Here is a 15531-nt window from a genome sequence, read left to right on the forward strand (position 1 = left end):
GGAACTGAATGAAGCTGAGAGACCACATAGGGAGCTATTAAAATCGTCCAGGTGAGAAAGATGATGGGGCTTAAGCCAGGATAGCAGGAGGGGAGGTGACGAGAAGCAGTCAGTTTCTGCTTAGGGTTTGAAATCAGACCAGCAAGGTCTGATGGTAGATTGGATGTGGAGGATGACAGAAAGTGGGTGACAAGGAGACCCCTAGGTTTGGGCCATATTAGAAACCCAGATGGTGGTGTTGTTAGGGAGATGCACATCCAGGTCTGGAGTTAGAAGGAGTGGCCTGGGTGGGAGATGAAGATGGAGAGTCATCAGCCGTATAGATTGTATCTAAAGCAATGAGACTGGTGAGCTCACCGAGGGAGTGAATAAAGATAAAAGGAGGACAAGAACTGAGACCAGGTATACTCTGGTGTTAATAGTTTGGGAGATGAGAAGAACAAGCAGGAAAAAATAACCCTGTCCTCCGTGTACTACCTCAGTACTATCTTCAGCATCTCTTCTCAACAGAAAAGCATGAACATGACTAGATTTCCAGTATACACTCAAGGCATTTCATTTTTATACATTTACTGCTTCTTGATCTCTCAGCATCTGCTTCTGCCTCTACCATACAAGTCATACAGCTCAAATTCCATGTGGCAGGTTATGGGTGACCTGCATGTCTTGACATTCTTTTCTTTTTTCCCTGACCCTGACTTCCTGTTCTACCATAGTGTCAAAGTTTCTTCCTTATTTTTAGTACTGCTATTCTTTCTTTACTAGCCTACTAAATGTGTTTGTTTATACCTACTGTATTTTTTTCCTGAAAAATAATTTCTACTGTTTGACTTTTTTCTCCTAGTCTTTGTTAAAGTGCTACATTTTGATGCTTGTTCATCAATTCTTTTGAATTTCCTCCTCCTTCTTAATGCCTCTTGGATTCGCCCCTCAATTGCCTACCCCACTGCTACTATCTAAGATGCCTGGCTGGGTAGATAAAAATGAACTGAAATCTAAAAATTGGGATCGAGTGGAAGGAATGGCTTTGAGGAAGTCAGGAGTTGCTGTGCTACCAGATACGGGTCTTTGGGTGAGAGTGATCTAGAATAAAGTCCTGGCCTCTGGTTTGAATGACCATGCTTTTCTAGCACTGCCATATTAATTCTGTATTGCCATACACCTGATTATGTCATGTATGCCTTGCTACACAAAAAATAGTAAAAAATAGTAAAAAAAAAATAATGAATGATTATAATAATAAACAGATGATATAAATGGGTGGCATGCCAACATCAAAAATCCTGGAAAAAGAAAAGTTAGGTTGATGTGGAAAGTACACCATTGTAGCTAGCTGTATTATTTAAAAAAAAAAAAAATCTGATTCTGAGACATGAGATCTGAGCTGGATATATTGGCCTGGTCAGGATGCAGGTAGTGGTTCTGCCATGGAAATAGATGAGATTCTCAGCGAGTATGGAGACTAAGAACAAATGAAAGAAATAACAGAAAATGCCAGCAATCTTATGACAACGTCATCTATGATTAACTTAATCTATTTTTTTAATGGAAAAAAGTATACTGATATTTCATACAGATCATGATTAACTAACCCTTGTTATACACTGCTCCAGAAAACAAACAAAACTCATGGTGCACCCAGAGTAGCCAAAGGGTAATATTTTTCATTCATCATGCCACTCAACAGATTTTAGTGTTCATCTCCCTTTCAGCCCTCTATACCTCTATAGCCCAGATATTTATTTAGTTATTTGTTGGCTGTACCACCCAGCATGTGGGATCTTAGTTCCCCGACCAGGGATTGAACCCATGCCCTCTGGAGTGGAAGTGCGGAGTCCTAACCACTGGACAGCCAGGGAACTCCCAGATATGGTCATTTAGTCTAATCCACTTGTAGACATTTATTAGAGGGTTTTCTTTTTCAGTTTTAATGAATCTACCCAAAGAAATCACAGTTTGAAATACAGTAATGTAAAAGATGTATATTATCATCTAAAGCCCATAAAAGATAGATCAAAGTGTAGAGGCCTAAAGAAAAACAAAATTGAGGACTTCCCTGCTGGGGCAGTGGTTAAGAATCCTCCTGCCAATGCAGGGGACATGGGTTCAATCCCTGGTCCAGGAAGATCCCACATGCCGCGGAGCAACTAAGCCCATGCGCCGCAACTACTGAGCCTGCGCTCTAGAGCCTGCAAGCCACAACTACTGAGGCCCGCGCAAGCTAGAGCCCGCCCGCCGCAACTACTGAGCCCATGTGCTGCAGCTACTGGAGCCTGCACTCCACAATAAGAGAAGCCACTGCAATGAGAAGCCTGCGCACCCCAATGAAGAGTAGCCCTTGCTCGCCACAACTAGAGGAAGTTTGCACGTAGCAACGAAGACACAACGCAGCCAAAAAAAAAAAAAAAATTTATAACTCACTTTAATAAAAAAAATTGAACTTAATCTCTATTTCAGGATGTAAGGGAAATCAGCAAAATATTTAATGGACAATATATTTTTTGTTACTAGTAATATAAACCAGATCCCTATTGCTAAAACAAAAGATAATTTTTTTGCTTACTTTGTATAGGTACATCTTCAATATTATATTTGGGTAGGTTGTGAAAGCGAGGTCAATTTATGACGTTAAAAAATGCAAGAAGAGATTGATGAGTAGGATGCCTCCAGCTACGTGCCTCTCTGGCCTCTTCTGCTGACCCTCTATCCAGGACTCCTGATTCCATGATCCTGATTCGCTCTAGCCCCCATGTTCTTCATGCCTTTATGCCCTTTAACATATTTGCCTTCCCTGGAATATTCTCACCCCAAATTCCTGCTCATTTTTCAAAACTCTGATAAAGTGTCATCTTTTCTATGTTTTCACCTTGACTACATACTTTCCCCAAAGAGTTAATCCCTCCTCTTTGGACTATGCCTGTGCTTTGTGTGTATATATAACACGTTGTGATTTTTTATATAGATTTTAGTCTTTCAGTGCATAAATTTTTTGGTGGTCGAGAATATTCTATACATGTTGTCTTTAGCATCCTAGACACTTGCACGGCGCTTGGTATAATGACACATGACAGAAACTTGTTGGACTGGCCTACGTGAAGGGACAGGTATTTCCATCTGAAAGTCATTGTTTGAAAATATCTCAATACTTGCCATCTATTTTTTTGTTTTTATGATATAACATCTAACACTCTAGAGCCAATTTTAAAAAATGAGATTCTTTCTTTCTCCCAAGAAAAGTTTTTTAAGCCAACGAGGCCCTGTACGATCTAAATTGCAAATGTATTTGAAAATATATGTGGAGCTTCTGAGCAAGTATATGGATAAAAGTAACATTCATCCTGCTTTATTTGAAACCAAGATTAGATCAGTGGATTCTCATTCTGGATTTGCTGCTTTCTTTTCTCTTTAAAATAATGAAATGTTTAAGTTTTCAGTAAAAAGCATTCATATAGGCTTTGACAAAGATCTGTAATATATATATTTAAAGGGTTAAGCACACAGAGAGCGTTTTGAAAGATATCCCCGTAATGTTTTGAGGAATCTGTATTGTTGCTGACGCTCATGAAGATATGCATTTTTTTCATTAAAACAAATCTTTATTAAAGACATGTTAACTGTCAGATTGCTCAAGGAAAATATTGGAGAGAGAGAGAAAGTTCCTTACTTTTCATCCACATTGGATATACATGCTGAAGAGTGATTCTCAAAGAGGGTTGGATGTTTGGAAATGTGTGGAGATGAAGTTTCTGGATTTTTTGGAGGGAGAAGCAGTGACATAATGATTAGGAGACATTGTTGATATTTGATGGGTGGCAGCCAGGGGCGGTAAACATCCTACACAACTAAGACAATCCTTCACAAAACAGAATGGTCCCAACCAAAATGCCAGTAGTGTTTCCTTGAGGATGCAGTGGGATGTGGTCATGGCTATTTGCCAATTGGAACTGACAAAACAAAAAGGAATGCTGAGTAGGAACAGGCTAGAGACAGTGGCAGTGTCCCAATAATATAACATGGTCACCCAGCTCTAAGATTGGTTCCTGTTCAAGGAAACTATCAAAAGAGTAAGAATGTAGAATAGAAAAAGAAAAAAAAAATCTGAATTATGGGCAAAACCTATTTACCAGTAAGTTCTCTATCAGAAGAAACAAACCTTTTTGGTCCCCCTACCTCTAAACATCCATCTTTTTAAAAAAAAAAAACAAAACTATATGAGACTAGTATCTTACACAGATCAAATCAGATCATTCATTCAACAAATATTTATTAAGTATATTCTATATTCCAGGTTGCTTTAGGTTCTGGTAATATAATGTTGAACAAAACCAGACATGGTCCTGCCTCTTATGTAGCTCACAATCTAGACAGATTTATCAGATTTAAAGTTTTCACCTCTTTTACAAAAATATTCCCATTTAGAAGACTTAGTAATTTGTTTCCTTTTTTTGGTTTGTTTTGTTTTTCTTGTTTTTGTTTTTTGTTTTGTTTTTTGCTGCGTGGGCTCTGTTGCAGTGCACAGGCTTCTCTAGTTGTGGCATGTGGGCTCTCTAGTTGTGGCACACGTGCTCAGTAGTTGCAGCATGCAGGCTTCTCTCTAGTTGAGGCACATGAGCTTAGTTGCCCTGCGGCATGTGGGATCTTAGTTCCACAACCAGGGATCGAACCCACGTCCCCTGCATTGGACAGCAGATTCTTAACCACTGGACCACCAGGGAAGTCCCAAGGATGTTTCCTTTGTATATAGGTGAAAATGGAGTCATAATATCTCAACTATTACAGCCAAAGCCATAGTCAAACACGTGAAGAAGGGGCTGGTAGACAGACTGACAGGAAAAGATTTCTAGGTACATAGCAGGGGTGTCTAAATGTATATACTTTGTGAGCCCATCCTTTATAAACTGAGTTCAAAGTTTAAAAGCTTTGCCACAGTCCTAATTGTTTTTTTTTTTTTTTTGGCTGCATTGGGTCTTCATTGCTGCGCTCGGGCTTTCTCTAGTTGCGGCGAGCGGGGGCTACTCTTCGTTGTGGTGCGCGGGCTTCTCATTGTGGTGGCTTCTCTTGTTGCGGAGCACAGGCTCTAGGCGCGCGGGCTTCAGTAGTTGTGGCGCACGGGCTCTAGAGCACAGGCTCAGTAGTTGTGGCGCATGGGCTTAGCTGCTCCACGACATGTGGGATCTTCCTGGACCAGGGCTCGAACCCGTGCCCCTGCATTGGCAGGCGGATTCTTAACCACTGCACCACCAGGGAGGTCCCCCAATTGCTTTGAACTGTAGTTTTAAAATGCATTTAGCTAAGTTTTATTGTCGTCTCATTTTTAAAAATTGTTTGTTCATTTGTTTTCCATGGCAAGTAAAAAACTGTCATCCAAATCAAATAATAGAGTGAATTAAAAAGGGGGAAATGGCAGGAGAGTCTGGACCTGAATTAATCAATTTGGTTTCCTGTAATAGTGAATGTTCCCAGATAATCGTTTATTTAGCTTCACATCTGCCTAAGAAAAGAGAATGTAGGTTCTATAAATTCCCCCTCTGCCCGCTTCCTCCGGAGTGGCTGAAGCATTTAAAGAACAGACTCCTTGGTCAGATCAATAGGATTTACAAAAAACTAAGACCAGGTTATGGAATGATACAGGTACAAACTGCAAAATAAAGAATCTCCTTGGTAATATTTTAAAAAATATATTGACAGGAGTTGAGTCACATCCTTACTTGTCAATACCTCTTCCCAAAGTAGGATGAACGTTTGCATATGAATGATTGTCCTTCAGTTTCTGAAGGAGACATGAGTTTGGTGTCCTGGAGCTGCCAGTACACTCAGTTACAACTTCAGCTGTGCTAAATCCATAACTCAGCATTAGAGAATATAAATAATGATCAGAAGATGTTGGCTTTAGGCTAAATTTATCAATCAAATGAACTGAACTGTTTCCAAGAAAAAGTCATACAATTTCTTTTCACGGCAAATGTTCTTAAAATGCAGTCCTCAGATGGGCAGCAACAACATCACTAGAAAACTTGTTGGGATTGCAGATTCTTCACCCCCTACCGTAAATATCAGAAACTCTGGGGGTGGGGCCCCCCAATGTGTTTTAAAGGAAGCCCTTCAAATGATTCTGATGCACCTTAAAGAGACATAGACATAGACTGGGTCATAAAATATAATAGATTGTGCTTAAAAAGATACAAGCACATATTTGAGATGCTGCCAATGTATATAGTGAAGGAAGCCCTGAAAGAAAAATATGTGAGAAAGAAAAGAAAAAAAAAAAAAAAAAAGGAAAAGAAAGGAAGGGAAGGGAAGAGAAAGGAAAGGGAAGGGAAGGGAAGCGAAGGGAAGGAAAGGAAGACAAAGGAAAAGAAAAACTAAGTTTTTCCTGGCTCCTAATCTTGTGACTAGACTTTGTTAAATCTTTCTAAAGGAATAAAGCTGATGCCTCGGCAAAAGAAAACTTGGCTCATGAAGCTCTGATAAAAGACCACAGGAAACATTTGTTCCAAATTTTGCATAACTGTTTGCTCTATCTGGAACCTCTGATAAAAGATCACAGGAAATATTTCCTTCAACTTTTCAGCTACTGTTTGTTCTAAGGGAAATTATTTTTTTCTTTTCAGCTAAATGGTTGTTTTCTGCCAGTTGGGTTTTTTTTTTTTTTTTTTTTTTTTTAGCAAAGAGAGCAAAGTTACCTCTCACTCTAAAAAAACACACACCTACAATCACAGGTACCTACATTTGTACATAGAAAGATACATGAGTGGGTTCATGTAAATCTGTCTTTTAATGTTAAAATTAAAACTTATGGGTAAGTATAATATGTTGCTATATATGGCAGATATGTAAATTTAACTAACTAATTATACTTGTTCCCTTGCTAAAATTGGATTTTAATTATAAATTTCAATTTGAAACTTTTTGCCAAAGGGCCCTAGCAATTCCATGTGTAATTATCATATTTTTCCACGTGTTTGTTAGAAGTATGGAACCGTGGGAGAGCTCTCCCAATCAACAGGAGGACACTGATAGTTGTACAGAATCTGTGAAGTTTGATGCTCGCTCAATGACTGCTTTGCTTCCTCCGAGTAAGTAGAATAAGAGTCTTTCAAAGCTGCACTGATTGCCCTTTATCTCCTTGTGTTTGTAGTTCTTGTACCTATCATCGGAATAGTGGCAGGTACAGTATTCTAGAGTTCTGAAACTCAGCAACTCATCTTGTGAATTAATTATTGCAGGAGCAAAAAGAAGCAATCATGGAGAATGTCCTTAGAGTTAGTGACACTATGTAAAATTATGGTCTTGAGACTTATCCTAGATGTGTATATTCCATCTGCCAGGTTGGATTTCAAATTTAGTCACCTGACAGATGGAATATCCCATCTTGCTTATAGTGTGGTTGCTCCTTCTCTTTTTTAAAAAATTATTTTTTTATTTATTCATCCATTTTTGGCTGCATTGGGTCTTCATTGCTGCGCTCGGGCTTTCTCCAGTTGCGGCGAGCAGGGGCTGCTCTTCGATGTGGTGAGCAGGCTTCTCATTGCGGTGGCTTCTCTTGTGGAGCACGGGCTCTAGGCATGCAGGCTTTAGTAGTTGTGGCTCGCAGGCTCAATAGTTGTGGCTCGCGGGCTCTAGAGCTCAGGCTCAGTAGTTGTGGCCCACAGGCTTAGTTGCTCTGCGGCATGTGGGATCCTCCTGGACCAGGGCTTGAACCCGTGTCCCCTGCATTGGCAGGCAGACTCTCAACCACTGCGCCACCAGGGAAGCCCCGCTCCTTCTCTTTTTTCCTTCAATTTTCCCCCTTTTCTTTATTGTTTTCTTCTCTTTCCTTAATTTTTTTCTCCTTTTTTGTTCAATCCCTCATAGAGCATTATTGAACAATGTCTAAACTTTTGTTTTAATTTAGGAGTTTACAACCTGGAAACAAAATTTCCTTCTTTCTTATTAAACAATAAAAACAATGGCCATAGGAAAGAAATTTGTATTCACTTAATCAGAGAAATATCTTCCTTTGCTAGTAAGATGCCCCTCTACATTGAGTTATCTTTTCTACAATTAGCATCCCATTATGTGAATTGGTGTTCCATATAAACAAATAATACTAAAATATTACTATGTTCTGAAATATCCAGAGAATGGGCTTCACTGATCCATTCCAAAGTTTAATCAAAATGTGAGTCATTTTATTTCATTTTTTTCACATTATATTCAAATCATAAGAAGCATCCAAATACAAAACTATTGAGATGGAATTAGGAGAGACAATTTGCATAATTATCATTGACAATAATGTTTCTCTTATCTCACTTAAAATCTGAAAAAAAGGTATAATTATATAGTTGCATGAGGAATTTTATTTTCACCCAGAATATATTCCCATGTGAAATAGAAGAATGAAATTTAGGTTTGCATGTATGTTGGTATGGTATCAATACTAAAATTTTCCAGCTAGTGCCCCCAAATGAGACAAGTACAACTTGCAGAGAATAGTTACTTTGTCCTGGATGTTTAGTTAATGGATAAGAAAATCAAATGTCCATACTGATGCCTGTATTGGCTTCTTCTGTGACTGTCCCTTTTGCTTTCTACTGAATAAATGAGAACCTATTTTTTTGTTCCCTTTTTATTCCAATAGGTTTGATACTAACAATATAATTGGAGATTTCAAAAATTTTAATTAAGTAAGAAGAGTAAGTTTTCTAACAGTAGGTTGGGCTTTTGTTTTTCAGATCCTAAAAATGGCCCAACTCTTCAAGAGAAAATGAAGTCTTTCAAAGCTGCACTGATTGCCCTTTATCTCCTTGTGTTTGTAGTTCTTGTACCTATCATCGGAATAGTGACAGGTACAGTATTCTAGAGTTCTGAAACTCAGCAACTCATTTTGTGAATTAATTATTGCAGGAGCAAAAAGAAGCATTCAGTCTTTTGTATATGGGAGATTCATAAGGGTGACTTCACATCACAAAGTGTTCCTCAAAGTTATTTCATGAAAAAATAGATTCTGCAAAGTTACTAAGTAAAAAAGATGTTTTTAAATAGCATAGAAAATGGAAGTTTGAGATAAAAATATAAATATGTAAAGGTAAGATGGAAAGAATTAGACCATTTCAACAATGTTATCCTCTGAAGTCCTATATATTTCTAATGGTGCATCATACATTTCATGGTAAGTATTCTAGTTTCCAATGTGAGGATATAAACATGATCATTTACATTAATGATGCCTAAAATATAAAAATAAGCCAGTTGTTCAAGAAATACACTTCTACTCCTAGTATTGAGAGCAGAAAGAAGTATTCCTGTGAGTCTTCAAACAGAGGAATCCTCGTAAAATAATGGCCTATCCTTCAGTAATATTCGTACAGTTTATATGGCCACATATTTCATAAGGGTATTATTTAAAACATCTCTAAAAATAACCTGCTAGCATCCTTTCAAAGAAAAAGAAAAATAGAACACTTTTCTTGGGTTCTACATGATGTTTTTCAGGTACAATTTTTTTTTTTTTTTTTTTTGAAGAGTTTGGCTTGAATTGGGGATAAATTTGAGGATTTCTGCAAAGGTGGATGGCTTGCATATAACTCAAGCTAATCTGTAAATATTATTTTCCTCAGGAGCATTTTTGAGGGATTTGATTGGCATTTGAATTTATATACCTTGTAGCTCTCCTCTTTGTGAGTGGCAAAATGGACATATGCTCGAACAAGAGATAGGCTGGGAAGAAGATATATTTTTATGTGCATACTATTCAGATTAATAAGAAAATGCTCCTAATAAAGGCCAAACCTCCTCCGCCAAGAGACAACCTAAAGAATATTCCAAGACAAAGCCAAAATTCTACTAAGGAAGAAATGATAACGAAAACAACAATAACTGTAACATTTTTGTAATGTTTCTGAGCATGCACTATGTTCAGGCACTAGGCTATCCATTTTCCAGATTATCTTAATACACCTTACAGTTACCCTTGAGCAGATGTATGCTCACCCTCATCGTCCACAAAAGGAAACTGTTCAGCAATGGAGTTGGACTTCCCACCCCTGGCTCCTGACTCCTAACTTCTGTGGTCTATTATCTCCCAGTGCAATCGGGTTTTTAGAACAAAATATGGTTGGCCAATAAAAAAACAAAACAAAACAGAGTTGTCATAATTTTAGCCAGGAAAATATTTTCCATATGTAAAAATCAACTCCTACTTTGAAACAAAAACAAAACAAAAACATTAGCCAACCACAACAAACGGAACCAATCAACCTGTCAAACCAACCACAGCCATCTAAGTAAAGGAACCTGACATGTTTGTCATTAAACAACTAACTTCCTGATGAACTGAGATTATCTGTGTGCTGTTTATGTATATGCTTATCTGTAGTTTGAAATGCATAACTGAAAGATGTGTCATTGTTAGGGATCATTAGCTATAAGCCAGTTAGAATTTGGTACATTTCATCACTTTTATACAAACCGTGGCCTACAGAGCCAACCTCAGGGAGTGCAACTTCTTTCTACTAGGCCCAGGCAGAATACGAACTGAAGTCTGGAAAGACTTCAGGGTTCTAACCAAGTTCAAAAATCTCTGGGCTAGTCAACACATTTTTTCTAGGGTTGACAATGATTGATTTGAAGTAGCTTTGTTTCCTAAAACTATAGCATGTACCTATTAAGACTGACAAAAAGCTAAAAATGTTCAAATCTTATAAGTTCACATTAGCACCCAAATTCACCAGAATTTGAAACAGATCTCCCTGTGTCTATCATACTTGAATAAGAAACACTGACAATCCATTTACAGCTGTAAGTTGTAGGTCAGAATATTTTCCAAAAGAAAACTAAAATGCAATACATATCTCTACTTGATATCCAAAAATTTCAAATATAGACAAAATGTATCCCTGAAATGATAGAAATTACTCTGTTTTGGCAAATATAAATCAGTAGATAAAGTGTTACACATGAAAACTCTATTTAAAGTATCTTATACATTGAAAGATATTTCTTAATTATAAAATCTTCTCCACACGCTACCTTTTCTTCAGAAGCTACTAGATCACTATCACAGTACAGCGACATAGAATAATGTTTCTGAAGAATAAGATATAATCTAAGATTAATGTATATAAATTGTTACTGATACACTGAAGATCCTTTAGCTCAAAATAATATAAATTTTTGGTAGAAAAAGGTTTTGCCAACATGAAAGAGTAAATGTGATCTGTAAAATCAAATATAACTCTCTCCCTAGGTCTTTGCACAAGCCATAAAATTTGTCTCCTTTCAAATGTAAAATAGAAAAGTCACAAAATGGCATCTCTCTGATGATAATGAAAGAAATGAACATTTGAAAATATGAACTCTGGCATTCTTTACCTAGATTTCTGATACAGTATTAAATTTTTTAAAGAAAGTAAGGATTAAATTAGTTTTCATTCAAGATTTGGGAAAATCAGCAATATTGTGTTTTTAAATCTGTAAGCAAAAAATAGCCTTTATTGTCAGTTCATGTTGAACTTGGTATTAAAGAAAAATCCTTGGTCACATGACATTTTGTTAAATCAAGTCTTCCCTTTCTATACTGAGAAGAAGTTTTGCTTTACCCATATGAAATAAAAAGTATTTCCAGTGAAAGTAAAAATTATATGGTTGAGTAATTAGATCAATATGTCTGAAGCATATATGTGTGTTAATATAGGATATTTGTTTTTCTCTTTTGGGACTGACATATATATACTACTATGTATAAAATAGATAACTAATGAGAACCTACTGTATAGCTTAGGGAACTCTACTCGGTGCTCTAGGGTGACCTAAATGGGAAGGAAATCCAAAAAAGAGGGGATATATGTATATGTATAGCTGATTCACTTTGCTGTACGGAAGAAACTGACACAGCAGTGTAAAGCAACTATACTCCAATAAAAAATAAATAAATAAATAAAGCACAGATACTACCTTTCTCATGGAACACCCAACCTCCTCCCAATTTTTTTATATTACACAACATTAATTCCCCTTGTTATCAGTATTGGGCATACAGATATTGAATCTGAAATATTAATAATAATTAAAATATTGAAAAGTATCGAATGTGTATTATGTGCCAGGAAAAGATCTAAGCACTTTGCATATATCAGCTCATTTAATTATTTAAACACTGACTAGTAGTATCCCATTTATACAGATAGTGAAATGGAAGCATGGACCAATTAATTTGCTCAAAGGCACAGCTTATAAAGGAAAAGGCAAGAATTGCTAATCCAGGCAGTTCTCCTCCAGAACTTGGATTATTAACTGCTACCTAAAAAAGCAGTAATTATCATAAAAGAAAATTTTTTAAGGGACAAGTTTGAGATAATTTTGCAAATATTGTTAGTTTAGATTTCTGATTGTTAAAGTCAAAATCCATTCCCAGTCATTTTCTATTCCCAGAGTCACTCAAGCAGTGCTTTATATATAGTAGGTGCTTAATAAATAAATCATAGAATTGATGAATCCATGAGTGAGGCTGTCAATCCAAAACTTGCTCCCTACACTTAATTTAATAAATGTGATGAGATCCAAGTAAGAAGTATACTATTTTGTATAATTTATTGATAAATTTAGAAATGTAAAATAATGCACATGCAATATGGTCTCAGTTGTGGATTATATCAAAATGTAGTTACATATTTTATTAATTCAAATAAGCTAATTTTAAAGAGAATGTAACTAGGAAAATATGATATAATGTGTTTTTTTTTAAATTGAGATTTAATTGCATATGTAGTTTAATACTTAATATAATCATAGCTACAATGACAACCATCATCAAACAGCTTCTTTAAGTAAACGTGGTGAAGATTCTGTAACTAAGATAATATCTTTCAAGGATAAGGCACTTTAATTTGAGTAGAGTTTTCACACGTGCCATCTGTGTGCTACTTGATTTACATGCCCTATCGCATTCATCCTCAGCACCGCTGTAAGATAGTTATTACTTTTAGATCACTGGGGAAACCTAATCAAGGAAAAGATAAATAATTTTCTCAGAGTAATCCAGCTAGTAATGGAGGAATGGAACTAGATTCCAGAACCAGGCAGCTTGTTCCTGTGCAAGTATCAAGCTCTCATTTGTGTAACAGGTACCCTGAGCTCAGGGTGGAATATAATGTTTTTCATGTGTAATCTCATTTAAGTCTCAAAAACCTATAAAGCTGATACTATTGCCATATCATTTTATTAAGAAAACTGACAGATCAGATATCACTGTTTATGTAGATATACTTTTAAACAATATTAAGTTACTCTTTATTGCTCAATAATGGTCAAATATGGAAAATCTTATGCACTCAAATTAATATGGATGCGACTGATATATACATAGCTAAAAGGTATAAACAATATAGATATATAAAGAGAGATGAAAAAAACAATAAAATCTTAACCGCCACTAATTATATAAAATGGTGTTTAACATTTTCTTCATTGTGTATAATTATATATTATTTTTATCTGCAAAAGTAATGTTTATGCTTTTCATTTTTTGAAACTATAAACATATTTCTCTAGATCCTTTCAGAAGGGTAATTAGCTTGTTTAGAGAACATATGCCCATTTGGAAATATATATCGGCACTTCCGTATGCCCCCAAATAACATTTAGTAGAATTTTTTTATTCCGGAAATAATTACTTATAAGATTGTTCATCAAAGTGTTCAATATATTAGTAGAAACAGAGGCAAACTAAATGTAGGAGTTTTGTTAAATAAATTTGGTAGAATCACACATAGAATACAATGTAGTTATTCTAATTATTTTTGTAAAACAATATTAAATAATATGCAGAAGTCTATGATAGAGTGCTAATTAAAAGCTAGTTTCCAGATTGTATATAAAATCTTGCTTTTATGATGATAATATGGTAGTGGGAACAGAAATTTGATAGGCATATGCCAAAATGTTAGCACTTAATTCAGGACGGTGAGATTAATGGTAAATTATTTTTCCTTATTACTTGTTGTTTCTAAATTTTCTGCTATAAATATATGTTTTATAATAAGTAAAGAGGAGTCTTATAAAAACAATATTTTTTAAAGTTAAAACAACTTCTTTTATCCAGTTTCCTTCTCTACCAACAGTAAATTAGTTCTGTGGAAACTGAAAATGATAACACTCTGCTAGCTTAGCGATAGGATAAGGAAGATGAGCCAACACTTTATTCGTACAGTGGATAACACTAATATTTCTACCTTTATTGATACTACATATTGTTTCTGTCACATTATCATTTGTCTTCATAATAACTAACCTACTCAACATGTTTACTGCAGACACTGTGTTAAGCATTATCTCGTTTTACTCTAACAGCACACCTGAGGACCAGCATACAGTGTACTTCATGATCTCTAGAATTTACTCTTACTCTCAGAGCCATGTGCCACGACCCAGAAGATTCATCTAAGCAGCAGTTCAGAAAGAGTGACTTAACTGTGGGATAAACTCTAATGTAAATTGGGAAAAGGAGACAGTTTCCCTCTCAGCAGTATGCCTACCTTGGTTCATACTTTGTATATTTAAAATACATACCTGATTTAGGATAGCGTTCAGAACGTTAGAATGGGATGAAGTGATGTGGAATGGAATGGTGGATGCATTTAAGGTTACAGGGCATGACTCTGTTTATTTTTACTTAAATACGCAGCTCAACTCCTGAAATGGGAAATGAAGAATTGCACATTTGGTTCAGTTAATGCAAATGATATATCTCCAAGTCTCGCAGGAAAAGGAAATGACAGTGAAGATGCAATGAGATTTCGAGAAGTCGTTACGGAACACATGAGCAACGTGGAGAAGAGAATCCAATATCTTTCAGCTAATGAAGCCAATCTCATAGATGCCAAGAATTTCCAAAATTTCAGTGTGACAACCGATCAAAGGTTTAATGACGTTCTTCTCCAGCTAAGTTCCTTACTTTCCTTCATCCAGGGACATGGAAATGTAATAGGTGAAGTCTCCAAGTCATTAATAAGTCTGAATACCACACTGCTTGATTTGCAGCTCAGTATTGCAACACTGAATGCCAAAGTCCAAGAGAATGCATTTAAACAACAAGAGGTAAGAGGTTTGTATTGGAAGGTCATACCTGGGATTGAATCCAGACTCTCTTAGGGTATTTTAATTTTATAAATACTGTTAGAATGTCTCTTGAGACTTACGAAACCAATTATAGTTGTTAGATTATCTTAGCAGATTTGGACAGATAGATACTCTGCATTTGCAAATTTTATACGAAACCCAAACTTTCTTCATCATCAAAGGAATGAAAACCTTATTTACATGAGCGAAGTACAAAATCTAAATTTTAAAATAGTTTGTCACTCCCAAGAAGCATCCATAAGTTTTTATGTGTAAAGATAACTATAATTAAAGAATTAAAGTTTGAATAATGTATACAACATCTTATTACCATCACAGGATCAAATACACAAGACAAGAGAGCAAGACATATTCCAGACCAGTTGCTAGCAAAAGTTTCTTTGCAAAGGCCCAGATACAGCCCTTAGGCTT

At 36.0% G+C, this 15531-nt stretch overlaps 1 protein-coding gene across 9 annotated transcripts in view; it reads left to right on the plus strand.

Annotated features, from left to right (window-relative positions):
• The window catches only part of MSR1 (macrophage scavenger receptor 1), a 163635-nt gene that overhangs the window by 100768 nt on the left and 47336 nt on the right, over nt 1–15531 (plus strand). For all 9 annotated transcript variants that reach the window (XM_036838981.1, XM_036838989.1, XM_036838988.1 and 6 more), the window contains 3 exons: nt 6970–7076; nt 8718–8831; nt 14666–15078. In XM_036838981.1, the coding sequence (XP_036694876.1) occupies nt 6970–7076; nt 8718–8831; nt 14666–15078 (634 nt within the window). The remainder of the gene's footprint in view (nt 1–6969; nt 7077–8717; nt 8832–14665; nt 15079–15531) is intronic.

The sequence above is a fragment of the Balaenoptera musculus genome, chromosome 21 (assembly GCF_009873245.2).
Source record: "Balaenoptera musculus isolate JJ_BM4_2016_0621 chromosome 21, mBalMus1.pri.v3, whole genome shotgun sequence".
In the NCBI taxonomy this organism is placed as follows: Eukaryota; Metazoa; Chordata; class Mammalia; order Artiodactyla; family Balaenopteridae; genus Balaenoptera; species Balaenoptera musculus.